This window comes from Leptopilina boulardi, unplaced genomic scaffold (assembly GCF_019393585.1).
Source record: "Leptopilina boulardi isolate dan_hultmark-lab unplaced genomic scaffold, ZJU_Lbou_2.1 LbouV2_392, whole genome shotgun sequence".
NCBI classification, from domain to species: Eukaryota; Metazoa; Arthropoda; class Insecta; order Hymenoptera; family Figitidae; genus Leptopilina; species Leptopilina boulardi.
Window position 1 is genome coordinate 297,901 of NW_026137965.1, and position 22,399 is coordinate 320,299.

The window sequence follows — 22,399 nt, forward strand, 5'->3', positions numbered from 1 at the left end:
TGCTAAAATCAACGCGTCAGTCACGCAACGCAAGAGTTTAGGATCATATTGGAGAAACGCCTTAAAGAGTATACTCGGGAAGTATTGGCCTAAGCACAACTGAGTCGGGTACGCAAGTCGGATACAGGATATGTAAGTTTCGCGCTTAGGTCTTTTGCCGAGGGGGAATTTACTCAGGTAGTCAAGTGTATACACTTCCTGTAATACTTGTGTAATACCGTGTAATAATGCGTTATTACGGTGCTGTAATAACGCAAAAAAGTCTGTAATATCTCTGTAATAATGTGTAATACTATGTAATAAATGTGTAATACTTTGTAATAACGTGTAATACTTGGTAATAAGGGTAATTATGAGGTGTATTACCGGTAGTCAAGTGTACACGTTTTTAACTAGTAAATTCCCCCTCGCCTTTTGCAGTGTCCTTTTTTGCACGGTATAACAAAGACACGGCCGTTTCTGAATTGGGATTTTTGTCGAAGTGGTATTTTTAGCGCACTTTTGATAAAGTGTATACTCGGGAAGTATGAAGTGTCCTTGTTTTTCCGTGCGAAAAAAAGGTCACTGCATACTTCCCAAGTATACACTTTATCAAAAGTGCGACAAAAATCACAATTCGGAAACGGCCTCGCACTTTTGAGAAAGTGTATACTCGAGAAGTATGCAATGTCCTTGTTTTGATTTTGATTAGGAAACTAATCAAAATTGCTACAAAAGTCCTAATTTGGAACGGCCCACTGCATGCTTCCCGAGTAAACACTTTATCAAAAATTTGCTAAAAATCCCAATTCAGAAACGACCCTTCTCTTTTGATGGAAAGAAGAAAAAGTGGACTTTTCGACATGTAGCCACCTGTAGGCGAGTTTCACCGCGAGACCCCTACTCAACATTATAAGATTCAGGACCTGTCTATCGACCGTGGACTTAATAGATTTAAATAAGCAAGATGTAAATAAAGATTGATTTTAATTCTTTTTCCATTTAAATAACGGCAAGAATCGGATAAATACTATCAAAAAGGTTTTGTTTGCTATTTCTTAATAATCCTACAAAATGTTTTTCGATGTTTAATTTGATGAATGTGTTATAATGTTTGTTCTAAAAGAGTGATATATATTTACGTCTGTAGGTTATGTTTTAAAATTTTTAAGTGAAAATTCACAAAGGGTATGAATTCTATACAAATCATTAATTATTAAGTTTTCGTTACATCTAAAATATTGAATAAAAACTTATTTCTATTTCATGAAAATAAAAAGGAACATGGTAAAACTGTCGTAAACATAACCTATAATTTGAATCACTCTGATCAGGATCACGGTTTAAATTGAGCTGCCGGATCAAAGAAGGGCACATAACTAATGTAATTCAAATGGGTTATGTGCCCTTCTTTGATCCGACAGCTCAATTGATGTGATCGGTATCTTTATATTTTATATTGTATTTAAAATTTTGTTTGTGAGAAAGAAAATAATCTTCAATATGTATTTCTTTTTATTTTGTTTATTGATTTTGCTATTACTCAAGTGGTTCATAGTTAAAAATTTTAAGGGGAGTCACAACTTTCATTTTGAATCCTTTACATTTTAATGATCGTAGGAAGATATATTTTTTTTCTTGCATCATTTGGGTTCTAAAAACATACACGATGGTAAGAAAAATAAAATTTTAATTTTTTACCATTTTAGAAATTATATTCTTAAAAAATTTAATATTTTAAATATCTATCTTCTTTTTCAATTTTGACTATTTTTCTTCGTCAATTTTTTCCACGCTTTTTTAATGATTCTTAAGAATCTCTAGCATGGATTTTCAAAAATTTTAATTTTTTCAAGAAAAGAATGTAAAATATCAGTTAAAACATCATTGCACTCTTCTATTAAATATGTATCTTCTTTAACAATTTTAAATATTTTTCATCGTCAAATTTTTTCCACACTTTTTTAATGATTCTTTAGAATCTCTCGCATGGATTTTCAAAAATATTAATTTTTTCAAAAAATAAAAATTCTAAAATGGTCAAAAATTAAAATTTTCTTTTTTTGACCACCTTATATGTTTTTTGGACCCAAATGATGCAAGAAAAAAAAATATAACCTCTTTTAATAATTTAAATTTAAGTGGGTCAAAATAAAGATTGTTATCTCTGACAGTAATATTTCTGCTTATTTCAAATTTTATCTATCTATGAAAACAAAAAATTTTGTTTATTTATTTAAAATATGAAACGAAATGTAATCAATGTGATTGTTTTGCAGGAAAATATGTCAGGAAACTTAAAGAAAAACTGGATTGAACACAATGCAAAGCACAAAGAAAAGCGAAAAAATCGAATGGAACAAAAGTTAGAGAAAAAATGCAAACGGAATGTAGTTAGTGATGAAGATGAGGTAAAAGGTGGTGTAAACAAGAATGGTGTATCAACAGTTAGCATTGCTGTGCCAGGATCAATTTTAGACAATGCTCAGACTCCTGAATTACGAACTTATCTTGCGGGTCAAATTGCGCGTGCCGCTTGCATATATAAAGTGGACGAAATTGTTGTTTTTGACGACAAAGGCGACACGAAAGTAAACGAAAAATCGACTTATAGTGAAGAGAGTACTTCTTGTCTACAATTGGCTAGAATATTACAGTACCTTGAATGTCCTCAATATTTACGTAAATATTTTTTTCCATTACATAAAGACCTTCAATTTGCTGGTTTATTAAATCCTCTTGATGCTCCTCATCATTTGAGACAACAAGACATTTCTCTTTTCCGTGAAGGTGTCGTAAAGAATAAGCCAAATAAAGTTGGTAAGGGTTCTCAAGTAAATGTAGGACTCTTTAATGACGTTTATGTTGACAAGGTTCTGACTCCTGGGATAAGAGTGACAGTTAAACTTTGTCAAGAAGATGTGAATTTAAAAAAATTAAACGGCATTGTTGTATCTCCTAAGTTGCCTAGGTCGGAAACTGGGATTTACTGGGGTTATTCAGTTCGTTTAGCAAATTGTATAAGTGAAATTTTCACAAAGTGCCCCTATACAGCAGGTTATGATTTATCTATTGGTACATCGGATAAAGGCTCATGTATTGATGATATCCCTTCTCATAGCTTGAAATATCATCATTCTTTAATCGTTTTTGGAGGACTTTCTGGATTAGAATCAGCTATTGAACAAGATCCTGTTTTAAATACCCATGATCCTGCTTTGTTATTCAACAAATATTTTAATACTTGTCCCGAGCAAGCTTCGCGGATTATTCGAACTGAGGAAGCTATTCTCATCTCACTTGCTGAATTAAGGCACAAGTTATCTCCAATACATTGTCCAGTTGATAATCAACAATTTTCGGACAATAATTTTATAAACAATTCATAAATTTTAATTTTATGGATTAATTACTGTTAAAATCTGGACATTTAATCTTTTTCACATTATTCATAATATACTATTGTTGAAAAATAAAAAAATCTAAGAGCGACCCCATTAACAATTATTCTGTGTTTTGAATATTATTTATTTTCTCATAAACCTCCTTTCTTTAAAAACACATTGCATGAAGATATCTCGATGACTATCGAACAAAAGTCGAATTTTTAAATTAGAAAAAGAAAAATAAGATTTTTGCTTACAAAAGTATCTAAATTAATGTTCATTTTATGAAAATCACCTTATATTATTGTTCCTCATGTTTTGCATAATTTATTTTCTGACAATATAAACTTGCAAAGAATTTATTTATTGTAAATGAAATTTAATAAAGTAATTGTAATAAATTATGAAACAAATTGAATTGAAATACTTAATAGCCTACCCTATAAAACAGGACAGTTCTTGCCGATTCCCAGCGCGTGTACCCTATAGTAAAATGCATGTTTTTAAGTTGGTTCCAACTTTAGGGTCGCTGAATTCGAATCTGAGGCTCAATTCAAATATGCACATTATTTCTCCATTTTCAACAAATACTGCATTTTGAAATTCCCGCTAAGAAACATGTTTTTATTATTACGGTGAAATCACATGGATAGATCTTATTAAAATACATTTTTTTTAATTTTGCATATTTTACCAAATAAACGAAAAAAAACCATTAATTTTGGGACTTTTTTATGGTTATGGATGAGAAAATGAGAAAAATGACTTTTTATCATTAAAACTAAAAAATTTGATAGTAATATCGTTTAAAAAAAAATCGATTTTTTTTGAAAAGTACGTTTAAGGTGCTTATATACCTCAAATTTCGATCAGATGAACATTATTTCTGGACCGTGAAAATGCGTGAAAAGTCATTTTCACGGCGGGTATTTTTGAATTGTTTTAAACAAAAAATGTTTTTTTTAAGAAATATAATATTAAATAATTGTTTTAGTATGTAAGAACACTTTAAAATAATGATAGAGAGATGATTTGATTAAAAAATTTAGCAAATTTTGCTTTAAAACGTTTTCTGCTACAAGAAAGTGTAAAATGACGATGTTTGTGAAATGGTTTGTACAGTGCTTCTTCCTTGTTAGTGTCTCTCAGAGTTTTGTTTATGTTATGTCGGTTCTTTTTAACTTGTAATAAATAATGAGTGCTGAAAATAAATCGTTAAGTTGAAATGTTTATCAAATAAATTTAAATTCAACTAATTGTTTCGAATAACTGAAAGGCACATGTACACATGTACACTGTACGAACCATTTCACAAACATCGTCATTTTACACTTTCTTGTAGCAGAAACGTTTTAAAGCAATATTTGCTAAATTTTTCAATCAAATCATCTTTTTATCACTATTTTAAAGTGTTCTTACATATTAAAACAATTATTTAATATTATATTTCTTAAAAAAAACATTTTTTGTTTAAAACAATTCAAAAATACCCGCCGTGAAAATGACTTTTCACGCATTTTCACGGTCCAGAAATAATGTTCATCTGATCGAAATTTGAGGTATATAAGCACCTTTAAAAACACACATTTTGAAAGAAAAACTTTTAAAATTGATGCATTTTTAAGGAAGTTATGAGCATTCAAAAATTAAGTCATGAAAATTCTTCAATTTTCAAAATTCCATAACTCGAAAACGGCTTGCTAAAAAAATTTGAAAAAATTCATGGAAGCTAGTCTCAATTAGTACTAATAAAAGAAAAAAAATCGGAGATGCAATTGAAAATGGACTTTCACTTTGAGTGGAATACATCATATATATTATATATATGCTAGAGTGAGTCTATTCTGGATCCAACCTGAGGGCCTGTCCAGAATATACCAAAAACATGAACGTTTACGTAACGTCACAATGTATTTTAAATGGATACGTTACTTATATGTTCATGTTTTTGGTCTATTCTGGACAGGCCCTAAAGTCGGTTCTACAGTTGGCTCTACATTGAACGTGTACGTGAACGCGTACCATGGATTGTAGAGCCGACTTAAGGGGCAATTCATTAATTACGTAAGGGTCCTTAGGGGGAGGGGGGGTTTATAAAATCTCTACATGGTTTTACGTGGGGGGTGGGGGGTAGAAGCTAATCTTACGTAAGATTTTGCCTAGTATTTTCCATTTGTATTGATGTAATTAATTTTTTAATTACATTAATATTGTTAAAAACTTACGTAAGAAGGGGGAGGGGGGGTCTGAAAAATCTTATGTATCCTTACATGGGGGTAGGGGGGGTCAAAATTAGCCAAAATCGTCCTTACGTAATTAATGAATGGCCCCTAATGCGTTTCTCCAATATGATCCTAAACTCTTGCGTTGCGTGACTGACGCGTTGATTTTAGCATAGGTTGCCAATAGCAACCGACGCAACGCATACGCAACGCAAGAGTTTAGGATCTTATTGGAGAAACGCCTTTAGAGAACCGACTTTATGGTGCGTCTTCAATATAACTTAAGAGCATTCGTAAGCGTAATGTATGACGTCACCAATGCTAAACTGTAAGCTGAGGGTGCAGTCCTTTGACGGCGAGAATGCAGAATGCAAAGTTGAAAACCATGAGTTCAAAGAGATGGAAAGATATCGCTATCCTTTTCACTCTCATAATTTTCAACTGTGCATTCTGCATTCACGCCGTCATGGGACTGCACACTGAGTCTACATTGAGAACGTTAGGACGCGACGTGAACGTGAACGTGCTGACGTCACCCACATGCATAAAATTGTGACGTAAGCACGTACATGTTCACGTACTAACTTGCCCAATGTAGACTCAGCTTAAAGGGGACCTCTCGGCTGCCTGCCTGCCTGCTGTAGTTACCATGGCAACATGATAAGAGTGAGTAAAGCAGAAAATTTAAATTTTTCGTCTGTTTCACTCACTCCCATTAAGTTACCATGGCAACTGCAGCAGGCAGGCAGCCGAGAGGTCTGAATGCGCCTTTATCCCTGTTTTCAAACTTTACAATTTTTAAAGGTGCTTTTATACCTCAAATTTCGATCAGATGAACATTATTTCTGGACCGTGAAAATGCGTGAAAAGTCATTTTCACGGCGGGTATTTTTGAATTGTTTTAAACAAAAAATGTTTTTTTAAGTAATATAATATTAAATAATTGTTTTAATATGTAAGAACACTTTAAAATAGTGATAGAAAAATTATTTGATTAAAAAATATAGCAAATTTTGCTTTAAAACGTTTCTGCTACAAGAAAGTGTAAAATGACGATGTTTGTGAAATGGTTTGTACAGTGTACATGTGTACATGTTTCTTTCAGTTATTCGAAACGATTAGTAGAATTTAAATTTATTTGATAAACATTTCAACTTACCGATTTATTTTCAGCACTCATTATTTATTACAAGTTAAAAAGAAACGACATAACATAAACAAAACTCTGAGAGACACTCACAAGGAAGAAGCACTGTACAAACCATTTCACAAACATCGTCATTTTATACTTTCTTGTAGCAGAAAACGTTTTAAAGCAAAATTTGTTAAATTTTTCAATCAAATCATCTTCCTATCACTATTTTAAAGTGTTCTTACATATTTAATATTATATTTCTTAAAAAAACATTTTTTGTTTAAAACAATTCAAAAATACCCGCCGTGAAAATGACTTTTCACGCATTTTCACGGTCCAGAAATAATGTTCATCTGATCGAAATTTGAGGTATAAAAGCACCTTTATACGCATGTTTCTCGACGGCTTTTAATAATTTCAATTGAATTAAAGAAAAATTAATGAACAACATATTTATAATGGCTTAAGCACAACTGAGTCAGGTACGCAAGTCGGATACGGGATATATAAGTTCCCGCAACCGTCTTTAATTGTGCGTTGAAAAACGGTTTCGCGAAACATTGGCGGAACCGTTTTTTCAACTGACAATTAAAGACGGTTGCGGGAACTTACATATCCCGTATCCGACCAGTTGTGCTGAGGCCATAATTAAAAAAATCAGTGTCTTAAAATCATAAACCAACTTTTTGTTCGCGAATGGTATTAATGCTTTGATGACGTCACTTGCGTCGTGCGTATCATTAGAGTAAAAGAGACAGAAATATCTTTTGTCTCTTTTACTCCAATCGTACACGACAGAAGTATTCTCGGGATTGGTGAGGTATACAAGCGCCTTTAGGTTGAAAATTTTTATTTAATCGAGATATTTAAAAATTAATTTTTTCTGTCATATAAAGGTGCTTTTATACTTTCTTAGTTTTCGACGAGTGAAAATCATGTGAGTAAAAGAGATAAGCAGATAACATTCTCTCTTTCACTCACATATGTTATACACCTGTCGCCGAAGCTTTTAAGCCTACATGGGACGGGCCCTTTTTTTTAAGATGGCAGAAATGGAATGTTTTCCAAAGCCAATCAAATTCAGTGATTCGTCCATGAAAATTCATTGTTCGCAAAAAACCAAGGTATAAAAGCACCTTAATTCCAATGTGAACGCTCCTTAAAGATGTCGTTCGGCTTTCGTCCATCTTTAATTCCCCCCCCCCCAACTTGAACTACCTAATTAACTAACCCACGCATGCGCAGTATGTCAGATAATTGTTACAGAATTGGCAACACTGTTGATGCATTTCAATTGCATTTGCATTATTGCATTCCTGGGACGAGAAGAACGCAGCCAACTTCCGGTGACTCGGTGATTGTGCTGTTTTCAAACATGGAGAGGTTATCTTTTTGAAATAATATGTGGGAAATAGGCAACCGCGGTGCAGTCGGTTTGTTAAGTGTGTTTATCGGGTCAGTGGTCCTCTACAACGCCTGGGGACTGATTCTCGTCCTCGCGATTTTACTTTTTTTAGTAGTGAACACGTGTTACTCCCTCCTTGTGAACGACAGTCTTGTGTCCCCTTATAATTTGTTAGTATTCCGTTTCGCGAGAAGAGTTATACTAGACATCAGTAGCATCATTGAACAAGTCAGCGTTCTTCTCACGCGGTACATTCGTGATTTCGTAAACGCCGGAAAACGTTACTATCGCCAACGATTCAACTCGAGTCACAGTTCCAACATGAACCGTTCTCGAAGAAGCTCTTATCATCTCAGCAGTGAGTCACTCGTCAAAGCTAGGGATCCATCATCATCATCGTTTTCAAGTACAAATGTTAATCAATTGAGTCCAATTCCAAAGGAAAAGTTCCAGCAAATCGACGACTGGAACGAACATACCAGATACGTCGAAAGTAATGAATCTTTGGTAAAGTACACATCAACACCTCTAGTCCCTTGGAGAAAGGAGAATGTGCCGAATGGTGAACCGCAGAATGTCTCGATTCGAAATTCACCGACCAAGGTTTCACCGCTGCAAGGTCGAAATCACACATTGTCCCGTGATGAGACATTTTTCAGTCCAGAAGGATCACCCTGGGGAACAAGCATCAGTCCGAAAATGCGTGCAAAAGCTGCCGGAGTCAAGACTGTTCAGACTGTAGCTGGACCACTTTTGGCATCAACAAGATACAATATTGACACTAAGTAAGTTTTTCCACTTGATATTTTTCTTGTAACATTTTTATTTTTCTTTATAACAATTTACAAGTTGTTAATCCCTAAAATGTCTATTTTACCGTCTAGACTTTTGAATTGGCATCAAAGTGGGACGACACGTTCGTCTAGACATTCATTAATTAACGATTAAGCTGTAATTTTAAAGTCATTAGTTTACACTGACAATCATTATGTATTGTTCACCTCATTTCATTCAATTTGAAAATTCATGTGCCAAAAATTAAATTTCTCAATTTCAATTATTTTTTCTTTATAAAAAAAAATTCTGAATACCTGGAAAAATCAGGGAATTTTATTTGGCATTAAAAATTTGGGGAAAAAATATTTAAAAAATGAAAAGAAATCATAAAATTGATGATGTGCATATATTTCTAAAGTTTCAGAGATGATTTTATAAAGTCAATTTTTAGAGATGAAAGTGTGAAGAGGAAAAAGAGACCAAAATATTTAAAAAATTGACAGAAAATATTTTAAAGTAATATAAAAAGATTACACAAATAAAAAACTATCAGTATGATGAGAATTTAAAAACAAAAGTAAATTTTTGTATTTTCAATATTTAATTATTTTTATTATTTTTCTTTTTTAATAAAAATTGATAGTATTTTTAATAAACAATAATAAATAAATGTATTATTTATTTTTTAATAAATATTACAGCCATTGAATATACTTTAAATAATCTTGTCAAAGAAATTAAAAGTGCTGTTAAAAAAGTTTAAATTTTAATGAATTTATTGTTATTAATAAAAGAATATTAAAAGTACATTAATTTTTAAAAAATATTTAATATAATAATAAATTTTTTTGTATTTTAATGAATTGAGATTCTAAAAACATACAAGGTGGTCCAAAAAAGGAATTTTTTTAATTTTTGACCATTTTAGAATTTGTGTTTTTTAAAAAAATAATTTTTTTCGAAACCCATATGAGAGAATAATTAAAAACCCGTGTAAAAAAATTGTCGATGAAAAATAGTCAAAATTTTGAACGTAGTTCAATATTTAAGAGAAAAGATTAATGAAATTTCAATTCATTTTTTCCTTTCTTTTTTTAGAAATTAAAATTTTTGAAAACCCATCAGAGAGATTCTAAAAAATCATTAAGAAAGATTGTAAAAAAAATTTCAATGATAAGTAATCAAAATTATTCAAGTATTTTTATTTTGAAAAATGTTATGTGGTGCCTTACATTAAAATTAATTTATAAAAACAATGTTTGAATCAAAAGCAATTTTGTTCAGGCAATTTGTCTGCAATTTGATAAATATTTATTTTAATCAATATTTCAGAGTTTATACGGACGTGACATCGCCAGGTTTAACTACAAGATTATCAAAATATGCCTCGGAAATAAGCAGTAAATTACTTCAACAACCACAATATGGAATGGGCCATTTTCCAAAAGTCAATCTCAATGCTTCTCCGACTCCATTAATAAATACAAAAACCGCTAAAATGCGAATGCCAGTTACAGTTAGAATCGCACAACCGGAAGCAATAAGATATTCACCTTCGGAGAGACGCAAAATGTTGAGCATGACGTGCCATTCTGATAGTCAAATATCATCTCCCAATGTTGTTCAAGCGCTTAGAGAGATTTCTCTAAAACGACACGCTTCCAGGGAGGACGTTACATCCGATTTTGTGAAAAAGCAACGCACGGATGTTATTTATAGCGATGAATTGGAAAATTTGGAAGAAATGACACAGAAACGTGCTAGGGATGAATCTTCTAAGTCAGACGAGGAACTCTCGCCATCTCATTCAGGTTCAAGGCCACTGAAACGTACCAAGGGCCAGTCCTGTAATGATATTTTAAATTCATTCAGCTCCAGTGTTCACGTCTTTTCCGGAGTTAAGAGAAAAGCCAGTAAGTTTAATTAAACGACTCATTTTAAAAGTATTCTTTCTCAATTTTCAGTTATTTTTAAATGAAAAAAAAATTAAAACTTTTACTCTATTAATGAAATAATATATTTTGCAGTAAAATAATAGAAAATATTTAATTAAAGTTTTCGTTTTCAGCTGATATATCGCGCAGTAACACTCCAGACATCGAGAAGCATTTCAAGTCATTGAAAAAATATCCCAGTGAAGGCTTTACCACCGTTTCGCAGGAAGCGCCAAAATTTATTGAACGACACACAAGTGAACCGTTGACGGTCGTTAATGTTCCCATGAATTTTGAGGCGAAATCAAAAAAAGAGGTCTTACCGAAAGAAATTGTCAGTATCAATGTATCGCAAGCTGAGGAGCAAAATAAATCACCAGATGCTTGGGAAATTAAGAGACCGACTATTTTGAAAAAGCCGAAATCACCCACCAGTCCAGTGAAACTGTCCGATAAGTTGTTCATGCGACCAGCACCGCAGAATAATGATAAATTGCGAACTATTATCGAGCAACAAAGTAATGTGAAAGACAAATTTTCCATGGCTGACCAGGATGAAATTAAGAAGATGGATATTGTTAATATGCGACAAACTAGCATGCGAGCCAGGCTTCAGAGTATGTTTGACGCCATTTCCGGAAAAGGTAATTTCTGTTTTGCACTTAATTTTATTTATTTTCTTAGGTCCATTGAATTTCGTCTCAGAGCTATTGAGGTCAAATTTAAAAAATCTAATTTTGAAATGTTAAACTTCAACATTTTCTTAGTTCATTAATCGTAAAATTATGGATTAAATTTTCTTTCTTCTTTACATGAAAAAAATATAATCAAAAATTGAACGTTCGGGACCTTATTCAGGCTTCGAATCGTACGACTTTTTCAACTCATTTTACAAAATCAAAGTAAAAATTAATTAATTCATTAAATTAAAAACAAAATACTTATGACTTTTTTTTAGTACAAATTGCAGCTCTTCCAAACTTTAATTATTTTAAAAATTTGATTCTAAAAAGTCTAAAATTAATTATTTTCAATAATTGTAATGAAATTCTTGGAAAATTAAATTATTTAAAACACTAGTCAATTAAAAATACTCAAATTCAATTATTGCCTAAAATTATTTTAAAAAAAAATTTCAGCAATTTAAATTTATAAAAATTGTCAATTTAAAATCTCTTGAAATTTGATTAATTCTAAAAATCTATAACGTAGCCCTTCTGAAATTTATTATCGCAGTGTCCGGTAATAATTGAACTTTAATACAAAACTTTTTTCAGAAAAATGAAAAAGTGCGAAACTTAGGGAACATCTAAATTTTCACTTTTCTTTTTATGTTAATACATGTAATTTTTTAAAGTTGAAGTTAATCGAACAAGATTAAGCCTGAAGGACGAACTTCAATTTATAAAAATTACGTGTATTAACTTGAAAAGAAAAGTGAAATTTTTACAACAGCACGAAACTTTTGGAGTGTGTAATTTTGATGGTATTTAGCGAAATTATTATTTTCTCTTAAGCGAACATAACATAACTATTTGCTTTTTGTTAAAATCATTTTTTACATAATATATTTTATATATATTTTTTTAAGTTCATATTACTTTTTCCGTTTCACTATTTCTAGGTACTACTTTTGTAAGATAAACAAAAAAAAACGTTAATTGTCTTAAAGTTTTAAAGAAGTTAATTATTTTAATAAAGAAATTAAATTTGTATATAGTTTTAGTAATTTTCGTTTCAATATTTATTTCAGGTGCAAGTAAAATTAATCCCGATGTTGTTATTCAAGCTGGAGAGGAGAAGAATAATGTTTGTGACCCAACATCAACGCCTTTTACCACTTTGAGTTCAACGACAGTAACGACAAACGTCAATACTTCCCCGATTTCCTCGCCTGTTGTGCCAATCCTGAAGAAAGGTGTAACTAAGAAGTCACCGAACAAACGAGTGACATTCAATCTCCCTAGTTCCGTATCATCGTCATCTTTATCCACAGAAAATGTTGTCTCTAAACCTCAAGCGATTGAAACACCAGACACTCCAGCGGTTGGTTTTTTGCCCAGTACCGCTTCTAGTGGGACTGCCTCTACTTTTACATTGGAAACCAGTACCTCTACAATTCCAATATTGGCTCCTACTTCCAATATCGTGGATAGTTCGAAAGAGGATATTTCGTGTGCTTCTAATTTCATGGCATCCAAAACAGAAAATACGACTTCAATATTCTCCAGTAAAACTCCTCAAGATTTAAAGACGAATCTAAGTTTACCCGTCACTCAGAATTCAGTTGTTTCTGCTCCTTCTCAAAATGTGAATTTTTCTTCTTTACAAAATACGAATCTGGCTACGTCTCAGAATTTGAATACCACTCAGAGTGTTACGACACCGTCTTTCACTTTTGGTGCCGTGGCGAAATCCCCAGAACCCGCGCAAACTTTTGGTCAAAATACAGCAGTGAATAGTGAAAATACCCCAATCTCCCTTCCAAGTTCAACCTTTTCTGCACCTAATTTCAATTCGACAAGTACGACTTCGTTGACGCCAACTTTCTCCTTTGGAGCAAGCAAACCGATGGAAAATATACCGAAAACCCAACCCACCGCACCGTTTGGATTAGCTACCACGAGCTTTTCCTTTCCCACAAACGCGACTCCAACTTCGAGTGCTTCAAACTTGAATAAAGTGGAGACAACATCCACAGAAAGTAAAACGTCGACCTTCTCATTTGGCAATACATCCGTCAGCAAACCGGGATTTTCTTTTTCGACGACTACAGGCTCAGCGCCAATTTTTGGAGCAAACAACTCATCATCATCAACTTTGATCGCTGGAAATCCAATAAACCCAACAACAGCTGCGCCAGCTTTCGGATTGGCCACGAAAAGCACTCCAAGTTTCACAAGTCCTTCCTTCGGAGCAGGAAGTAATTGCAGTTTAAACTTCGGCACTTCAAATGCGAATGAAGTGAAATCTTTCGGCATACCGACAACGACATCATCGTTGTTTGGTACTACAACTTCGACAACTGCAGTGTCATTTAAATCGATCAACAGTCAACCAATTTTCGGTAACGCATCTTCCGCGACACCGAGTGCTTTCAGAACACCGAAAACAACAGCCTCGTCTATTTTTGTGTCCAATTCGACGCCAACTTTTGGCACATCAACAACAAGCACTCCGAGTTTGTTCACCAACAGTAATGTCAATACTACAACTTCAAACTTGTTCAGTCAGGGTAATCAAGGTGCAAATGCAGATTCGGCATCGACACCATTTGGCACCAATGTTGCCACAAATGTAACTTCCTCCAATCCAATGTTGGGAGGTACTTCCAATATATTCAGTCAGACAAAACCTCCTGCTTTTGGTTCGACATCGTCGACTTTTGCTAATACCGGAACGTCTCTTTTTGGAACGGCTTCGACGAATCCTGGCGGATTTAATGCAACGAGTCCGGGAAACAGTGCTACATCAGCTTTTGGCAGTGCAACATCAACGACACTGTTTGGAGCACAAAACACAGGAACAACACCTGCTGTCAGTCAAAACTCCAGTTTTGGATTTAGTACAACAATCGCAAACACTCCTGCTTTCGGAACGACCGCAACATCTTCTGCATTTGGCAGCGGTGCAAATAACAGTTTTCAGACACAAAATAATAATAATAATAATAATAATAATGCAAGTACAGGAATTAGTTTCGGTGCGGGAAGTAATAACAATAATACACCATCTTTTGGAAGTAGTTCTACAACGGGTTTTGGCACGCAGGCTGGAAGTGTCTTTGGAACAAGCACACCAGGTCCGGCGTTTGGAGCTGCTGCCAATAGTAACACTAATGGAAATAGCACTAATGCAAACGCGAGTGGAGCATTCACATTTGGAACGAGTCAGAATCAAACACAGCCAGGGTCAACGTTCTCCTTTGGTGGAGCGAGTACCAATACCAGTAATAACAATAATGCCGCAACTCCCTTCCAATTTGGATCACCTGTTGCTAAACCAGGTAAATAATTTTTAGATAATTTCAATTTTAAGTGTAGTTTCAAATAGGGCGTATGAAAATACTCTAAAACTTACTTGTCAAAATTTCCATTTGACCAAAATTTTATATAATCTTCAATTTTATATTTCCCATTAGCCTTTACCATAATTTCCTTTTAAACAAATGAATACGTATTTGAAAAATTTGAGAAAAAATGAACAAATTAAAAAATGTTCCAAAAACACACTTTCTTCGTTGTCGTTAAATTTCAAAAAATCATAACTTTCTTCATTTTCATCAAATAAAAAAATAAAAAATACGTATTTCCTTATTTTTCATATAGATTTCGAAAAAAAATGTTTCGGATAAAAAAAAATTTTCAATGAAAATTTCCCATACAATGCCCCAATAGTATTTTTACACCTACTGAGATCAAAAAAAGTTTCTGAAATTATTAGAACAAAAAAATTACTTGTTAAAGATATAAACAAGTGCAATTTTTGGCTGTCTTAAACAAAAAAAATTATCTCGAAATCCAGTTGACAAATTTAAAAACAAAAAAAAATAGGTTTTTCTCGTCTTGGAACATAGTACTTAAAAATTATTTTTGTCTTAAAAAATTAAAAAAATTTTTTTTTTTTTGTTCATAAAAAACTGATATTGAAAAAAAAATTTATTTCATTATTTTAGGAACAAAATTTCTAAGGTAAACGGTTTTATCTTATTAAGATTTTCATTAAAATATCAATTATATGGTCCCTTTAATTATTAAAGGGAAAAAAATAATAATAATTGAATTTACTATTAATTTTAAAAAAATATTCATTATTAAAATTCCTATTAACCGATGTTAATTAATAGTTAATTCAATTATCACAAACTTCATAATAATTGTTTTTTGAAATTTCACAAATTTTTAAAATAATTTTGCAAAATTTTAATATGTTTTTGGTTCCTTATAGAAAGTTTTATATTTGTGACGATTTCCGAATTTCTTAAAATCAATTGTTTTAACAAATTTTTAACTAGGATGAATATATTTTGACAAAAGGAAGGAATAAATTGAAAATTCAAACGGCATTCTCTTCATAAGGGTTTATTATAAATAATAAATCTAAAAAACAATTTTTTAATAATGATTTTTAATTTTTATACACATTTTTCTCAAAAATTACCCCCGTATAAAAAGACAGCGGGTAGAAATATGAAATTCGAAAGATTTATTGTCTAGAATGAAGTAAATATACTCCAAAAAATTGTTTTAAACAATGACCCTCCTCTTATTTTTGCAAATTCTCGGTAACCTAATTATTGTTTTTATTTTTAATACTTTCTTACTTCTAAATTAATTTTCTTAAGGGAAATTTAATAAGTATCTTGTTGAATTTTTCAGCTTCAGGTTTTAATTTCACGGCACCTTCAGCAGGACCAAGTATTAATTTTGGCGCATCAACGACAACAACTTTTAATGCACCGGCACCAGGAACAAGTAATTTCACAGCTCCTGCTGGTGGAATGTTTAGTATTGGAACGGGTTCTACTGCTCCAAGATCGAGAACTGCACGATCTAGAAGACAAAGATGATGGAGAATGTAAATTTAATTTTTTATTGTTATTTTTTTCATGCTGAAGCCAGTCTTTAATTTTTTTCCTATTTAAGTTTAGTGCCGAAAATGCTCAAACGTATGTTGTATATAATAATTTTTATGTAATTCGAAATTATACGCAATGACGCAACTAAATTCTAGTTGCTGATTAAATTAATATATATTGGAATATATATCAGAAAGAGGTCAGAGAGAAAGAGGAAAAGAGTATGATTTTTATGTTGTATTTTTATCACATATAAACAACTCTTCTCGAAAGTTTTAATAGTCAAACGAATTTATATATATCCAAAACATTTCACTAATTATTAAGTGATAAAAGAAAATTCTTTTATAAAGATTGTTGCTTTAATATTTGACTTTTAAGTGTTTTTTTCAAGTTTTTTTCTCTTTAGTAATTTTCTTCAATGCACGTATCTTTCTATTATGAGAATTCATTATTTCCTTGACACATACAATATTCTGAGTACCCAAATAATAGTGAATTACTTATACGCACTTGTTACTTAAAACAAATATACAATTATTTTTTTTATTATTGAAAAAGAGTGTGTAAGCGTAAATTTAAGAATACCCTTTTTGATTGCGATTTTTTGCTTACAAAGAAGAAGAAAATACTAACGAAATAAAAAGTTGGTTTGATATTAGACAATTAAATAAATCACAGAATATTACCGTGAAATATTAGGCAGTGAATTCAAACAAAAACATTAGAGAATTAATTTTTCTTTGTATAATTGTAAATATTGAGGCAAGATTGTGTTTCAATTTATAAAATAAAATTGTTTTCTCCTTCATTAGTAGTTGCGTCCTTGCGATATCAGCATTTGTTTGTTATATTGGTTGCAATGTAGTTAATGGTATTTAGTAGAAGAAATAAACGCATACGTTTGACGATAATATCATGTATAGAATTGAATTCACCAATTATTTTTAGTTAATTACATTGAATTTTGTTTTATATTTCAGATAAGCTATATAAAAGATTAAATTTGCAGATTCAAATGCAAATTAACACTGAAATATTGCAAAAAAAATTATATGAGCAGATGTAAAACATCGAAAAAAATATAATAGGGTAACAAAAAGCTTTCTTCTTCGGAATGAAAATGTGTCTTGAATTTTCCAATCGTGGATTAAAATATTTTTCACTGCTGCGAGATAGAAAGAGGTGGTTGTTTATTTTTTAAAATTGTTAACGTAATAGAAACAAATGTAAATATGTGCGAGTATTTAGCGAATGAATCGTTAGTTTAAAAAGAAAAAAAACCAACGAAAATATGATTGTATAGTTGATGAGTTACATATGATTAGATTGAATCAAGGAAATCGCCTGTTTCATTCTCAAAGAGAAAACAAAGTTGTCTGATTTTAGAATCACGAAGAAGAAAGAATTTATATGCGGCACTCTTAGAGTATAAGTTGAATTTCAAGACCACATGCGATAAAAAATGCATACATTAATTTTGTTAGTTTAATTTGCGTATGATTTATATCATAAATAGAAGAAAGAAAGGGAAACTGGAATTTACGTAAGGAAATTTTTTCAGTTTTTCAAAGCTGTATGATATTAGAATTAAGGAAAGAGTAATTTAGCTCCGTTTATATTTTGTCAGCTCGTGTGAGGAATAATAATTTTTAACATATATTGTAATATGGCGATTAGTAATATATTATTATTAATATTACAAATGATTATCGTATGTAAGCGGAGAAATAAATCATATTCTCATATTAATACTGAATTTTTAAAATGTTTTTCATGGTTTTTTTTATTAAATAAAAACTTATGGCTATAAAAATATAACAGTGTAAAAGTCGATTTTTAAGAATTTCTTACTGATGATTTCACTATTTTAACGTCGTCGATCGGTCTATCATTTTTATCAGTTTCTACAAGTCCAATTCTTTTTACAATTGCCATTCCACTGTGAATTCGTCCTGAAAATCGAAAAATATTTCAATTTCATGTCTACATTTATTTTTTAATTCATTTTCTCTTTTATATTCATTCTGTACTTTATTAATTATATTATATACAACAAATAAATTTAAATTTCTCACTAAAAAATTGAAATATTAAATAATTTCAAGTACAAATTGAGTATTTTTTAAATGCGTGCCATTTTTCACAAATTGATTTTATATTAATAAAATTATGTTTTTCATGTTTTTGAGAACATTTCCTACGGATAGAAAAAAATTTAATAAATTTCATCGAGATTTTTTATTTTTAATTCGAAACTAAAAATTTTACATTAAATTTTAAATCATACTCTTGCTATATTACTTAATTGAAAAATTCGCATTGAACTTACCAAAAATGGCATGTTTTCCATCTAACCATTGAGTTGGAGCCAGTGTAATAAAAAATTGAGATCCATTTGAATCTGGACCAGAATTAGCCATCGACAAAATTCCAGCTCCTACAATCAAATCAATTTGGTTCTATTTAAAATTATGATTCATTTTTACTAATTAATGTTAATTTATAATTTATAAACTCAATTCGAAACTGAGGCTGAAAATTGATTTCTGAAATATATTTATATATTTTATGCAAAATTATTTTGCCAAAGGTTAAAAATATATAAATCAATAAGTCACGAAATGTGAAAAGTTTTTTTTGTCTCTTTATGTTCAGGTCATTTCCACTAATATGTTCAAAATGATCACAATATTTAACGCATAAAAATTATCTGTAATTAATAACTTTTCGACGTACAAAAAAAAAAACGCATAAACATTCGATATATTAATTATTCTATGACTATTTTGAAAATGTAGAAAATGGGGAGTTGTGCCTCACATCATATTTAAGTTTTTAATTCTAATATACACTCTATTTTTATTTTGCTTTATGTATGAAGAATTAGAATGTCTTCTGCAATTTGAATATTGTTCTTCAGTGAAATGAGACTTTTTTCACCTGTATTCACTATAAATGAAATTAATTACCTAGCTTAATTCAATTATTTTTAAAATAATTTTATTTTATGTAATTGTCTAAAATTAATATTTTATTATCTTATCTATTACTTTATTTTATGTAAATTATCTTACTTTTTCACATTTCATAATTTAAATAAAGAATATTCTAAAAAAATAGGTTTCTTTCTTCAATTTTCAACGCTGGAGCATAATGGGGACAAAATCCCTATTTTTCACAAATTATGTAAGTTTCTTCCTTTAAAAGGAATGTACAAAATGTTTGCGGTTTTTTTTAAGTTGTTATTTACATTCCCAGGATTAATTTTATGTAGCAGAAAAAAAATTTAGATAAGCTTTAAACGCATGAAACTGACTGTCCCCATTTACCCCAAGATTTAGAAAATTTCCTAAAATTTGGGGTAAATGGGGTCAGCATAGTTTCTAAGAAAGGTGTAAGAAAAAAGTTTCCTTAAGTATATTATTGTATTAAGGGATAAAAACTTGAAAAAAATTTGTGATATGGCGGACGAACTTAAAAATGTTCTGATAAATTGATTAAATTTGTTTGGTTTATGTCTTTTATTTATTTTTTTTTATTTCTGTATTTTGTCTCGCATTTGAAAATAAAACAGATTTAAAAATCATACAAAATTTTTTTTTATTCCTTATGATTTCCATAACAGAAATTCACTTGAATTTTTGTCAATTTGGTTAATAATAACAAGCTGTCCCCATTTACCCAAAAAATTTGAAAACTCAGAGTAAATGGGGACAGCTTATTATTATTAACCAAATTGACAAAAATTAAAAATTCAAGTGAATTTTTATTATGGGAGTCATAAGGAAGAAGAAAAAATTTTTCTATAATTTTTAAGTCTGTTTTCTTTGAAATGCGAGACAAAATACTGATACAGTTTCACTTTGATTATCAAGTTTTTACGCATTGAGCGATAACTTTTTTTATCTTGCTGCCAATTGTCAAGATAAAAGCTTGTCAATACTCAAAACCTCTTGTATATGATCTGAGGTTAAAATATTGACGTTGAATTTAATTTTATAACTGAAAATTAAGCTCCAATACCTCTTGTCCCCATTTACCCCAACTGACTCTGTTTTGAACGAAAAACAAAACCCGGAGCACAACTTCCCACTCTCCCCTATATTGTGCAACTAGTCACGAAAAAGAGTGGTTTTAAGAATTTGTCAATAGCAACCTATTTTCAAAAACTTCTAAAACATCCACCGAAGTAAATTTTAATATACAAAATAAAAAATTACTTTAATTACCAGCGTGTTTCAAATCATCATGAATTTCATCATCAAAACATTCTCCATAAATGGACACTCCTCCTTTTCCTGTCCCGGTTGGATCCCCTCCTAGATATAAAAATTATTTTTGTTGAACAGAATTGACAAAAATTTGAAAAACAAAAAGAAAGGTATTTTAAAAGGAAATATTTATTACCTTGAATCATAAAATCTCTAATTATCCTATGGAATTTTGTGCCATTGTAATATCCACGTCTAGCAAGTTCTGCAAAATTTCTACAAGTAATTGGTGCATGTTTCCAATAGAGTTCAATAATTATTTCTCCCATTCTGCAAGGATAAATAAAATTTTGAATTTTGAACTTCGATACAAAATGAAGTTTTTGGCCTATATGTGAAACTCGAAGATATCAGTCAATTCGCGAAATGCCTATGATTTTATAAAATATCTAAACTATTAGTCATTCGTAGACATTTCTCGCTTTCGACACCGTTTTTTTTAACTTCATATTTTGTGATAAGTATATTCTTAGCATCAGTATCGGATAGTTTTTGAAAAGAGATTTTTGGCAACCGCTTGTAATAGAGACGAGTGCACGTCGAGCGGATAAATGATATAATTCAGGAAAGTATGTCATTAGTTTATAATATTTATATTTTCTTTAAATTATTTCCTTTTTATTTCTATTTATTATTATTTATTTTGTTGTTCTTAGTAGATTTATTTAAAATTAATACATAGTTTTCAATGATTTTGATTGGCAACATTTGGAGGTTATGGGATGAAAAGTACAATTACGTTAATGTAAAAACAATTTAATAGTTAATTTTTATCTTCAATGACAAATAATTAAAAATTATTAATACATTAAATTTATTTGTAATGTTGTTAACTTACGATGTTTCAAGGGAAACAAATGGTGGTTGCCAATGTTTGTCAGGAATTCCAGAAGCTGTTGTTACTGCCATAATTAAATCAATTAATGCGATACCACTTAATACATTTTTCACTAATTAAGAATCTTAATTTTATTATTGTGGTTTTCCACCAGTAAAGCAGAAAGCTTCTTCTTCTTCTTTAAAAAAAATTATTTAAATTTTACTTTAATTCAATGTATAAATGAGTCTACTTCTCAGAGCCATGTGTTGTTACGTAGTAGTAGTAGTATTATTTTATAACGAGCGTCTCTCGCTCGACTTTACTTTCGATATCTCGAATTGGGAATATCAACGCGCTAAATTTTAATATCAAAACTAGCAAAATTACACGCGCGTAAGCGCGCGTCCAACTTTCACTGCAATGGTTGTTTTAAAATAATAATAATAATAATTCTGCATCAGTGGAGTAATAAATTAATAATAGGTATATTTCTAATTTTCACATTATCATTTATTTATACACAGAAAAAAATGAGTTTGATGTTATATAAGTAGTGATTTTTTAGTTAAGCCAGCTCATAATTAGTTAATACAGCAAAAATAATTTAGCTAAGTTAATTTTTAAATTTAATAAACTTGTAAAACTATTAGTTCGATTGTTGACGGTAATAACAACGAAAACCCAAGAAAAAACCTATCGAAAAAGTGATAATAAGAAAAACATAAATTAAAACCAATAGTTACAATTGGCGGTGTAAATGTTGATAAATCAATTCTATATCCCCAACATAACCGCCGCCACTTGAAAAGCCGAAAAAATTTAATTATGTTGTGTCAATTATGATTAAAATATTCTTTGTCACTTATGTATACCAATGGATTTTCTTATA

General features: G+C 30.7%; 3 protein-coding genes across 5 annotated transcripts; 2 read left to right on the forward strand and 1 right to left on the reverse strand.

Annotated features, from left to right (window-relative positions):
* The first annotated feature begins 858 nt into the window (after nt 1-858).
* LOC127288618 (putative methyltransferase C9orf114 homolog) lies at nt 859-3,778 on the forward strand. 2 transcript variants are annotated; one of them, XM_051316182.1, is made up of 2 exons: nt 859-1,020; nt 2,259-3,778. In XM_051316182.1, exon 2 carries the CDS (start codon nt 2,265-2,267, stop codon nt 3,366-3,368), a length of 1,104 nt encoding a protein of 367 aa, XP_051172139.1. In that variant the 5' UTR covers nt 859-1,020; nt 2,259-2,264; the 3' UTR covers nt 3,369-3,778. The 2 variants fall into 2 exon arrangements, with proteins under 2 accessions (XP_051172139.1, XP_051172140.1); XM_051316183.1 differs by having other exon boundaries at nt 1,019-1,167.
* A 4,204-nt stretch (nt 3,779-7,982) lies between these two features.
* LOC127288625 (nuclear pore complex protein DDB_G0274915-like) lies at nt 7,983-18,168 on the forward strand. Of its 2 annotated transcripts, XM_051316203.1 has the most exons (6): nt 7,983-8,912; nt 10,237-10,817; nt 10,973-11,482; nt 12,592-14,844; nt 16,217-16,415; nt 17,400-18,168. In XM_051316203.1, exons 1-5 carry the CDS (start codon nt 8,125-8,127, stop codon nt 16,405-16,407), a joined length of 4,323 nt encoding a protein of 1,440 aa, XP_051172160.1. In that variant the 5' UTR covers nt 7,983-8,124; the 3' UTR covers nt 16,408-16,415; nt 17,400-18,168. The 2 variants fall into 2 exon arrangements, with proteins under 2 accessions (XP_051172160.1, XP_051172159.1); XM_051316202.1 differs by having other exon boundaries at nt 16,217-18,168.
* LOC127288627 (peptidyl-prolyl cis-trans isomerase-like 1) lies at nt 16,245-21,806 on the reverse strand. Its single transcript, XM_051316206.1, has 6 exons — nt 21,529-21,806; nt 20,827-20,960; nt 20,649-20,738; nt 18,749-18,856; nt 18,271-18,371; nt 16,245-16,390 (listed from the first exon to the last, which is right to left on the reverse strand). Exons 1-6 carry the CDS (start codon nt 21,597-21,599, stop codon nt 16,361-16,363), a joined length of 534 nt encoding a protein of 177 aa, XP_051172163.1. The 5' UTR covers nt 21,600-21,806; the 3' UTR covers nt 16,245-16,360.
* Between the last annotated feature and the right edge of the window lie 593 nt (nt 21,807-22,399).

Excerpts from the sequence above, each read along its gene's own strand:
- LOC127288618 (XM_051316182.1), top strand. The coding sequence starts at position 2,265 with ATGTCAGGAAACTTAAAGAAAAACTGGATTGAACACAATGCAAAGCAC.
- LOC127288625 (XM_051316202.1), top strand. The coding sequence starts at position 8,125 with ATGTGGGAAATAGGCAACCGCGGTGCAGTCGGTTTGTTAAGTGTGTTT. Across the intron at positions 10,818-10,972 it reads CGGAGTTAAGAGAAAAGCCA|CTGATATATCGCGCAGTAAC; the intron begins GTAAGTTTAATT and ends TTTCGTTTTCAG. Across the intron at positions 11,483-12,591 it reads TGACGCCATTTCCGGAAAAG|GTGCAAGTAAAATTAATCCC; the intron begins GTAATTTCTGTT and ends TATTTATTTCAG.
- LOC127288627 (XM_051316206.1), bottom strand. The coding sequence starts at position 21,599 with ATGGCAGTAACAACAGCTTCTGGAATTCCTGACAAACATTGGCAACCA. Across the intron at positions 18,372-18,748 it reads TGGAAAACATGCCATTTTTG|GACGAATTCACAGTGGAATG; the intron begins GTAAGTTCAATG and ends TTCGATTTTCAG. Across the intron at positions 16,391-18,270 it reads TTAAAATAGTGAAATCATCA|ATCGTGCAGTTCTCGATCTT; the intron begins GTAAGAAATTCT and ends TTTGTCTTCTAG.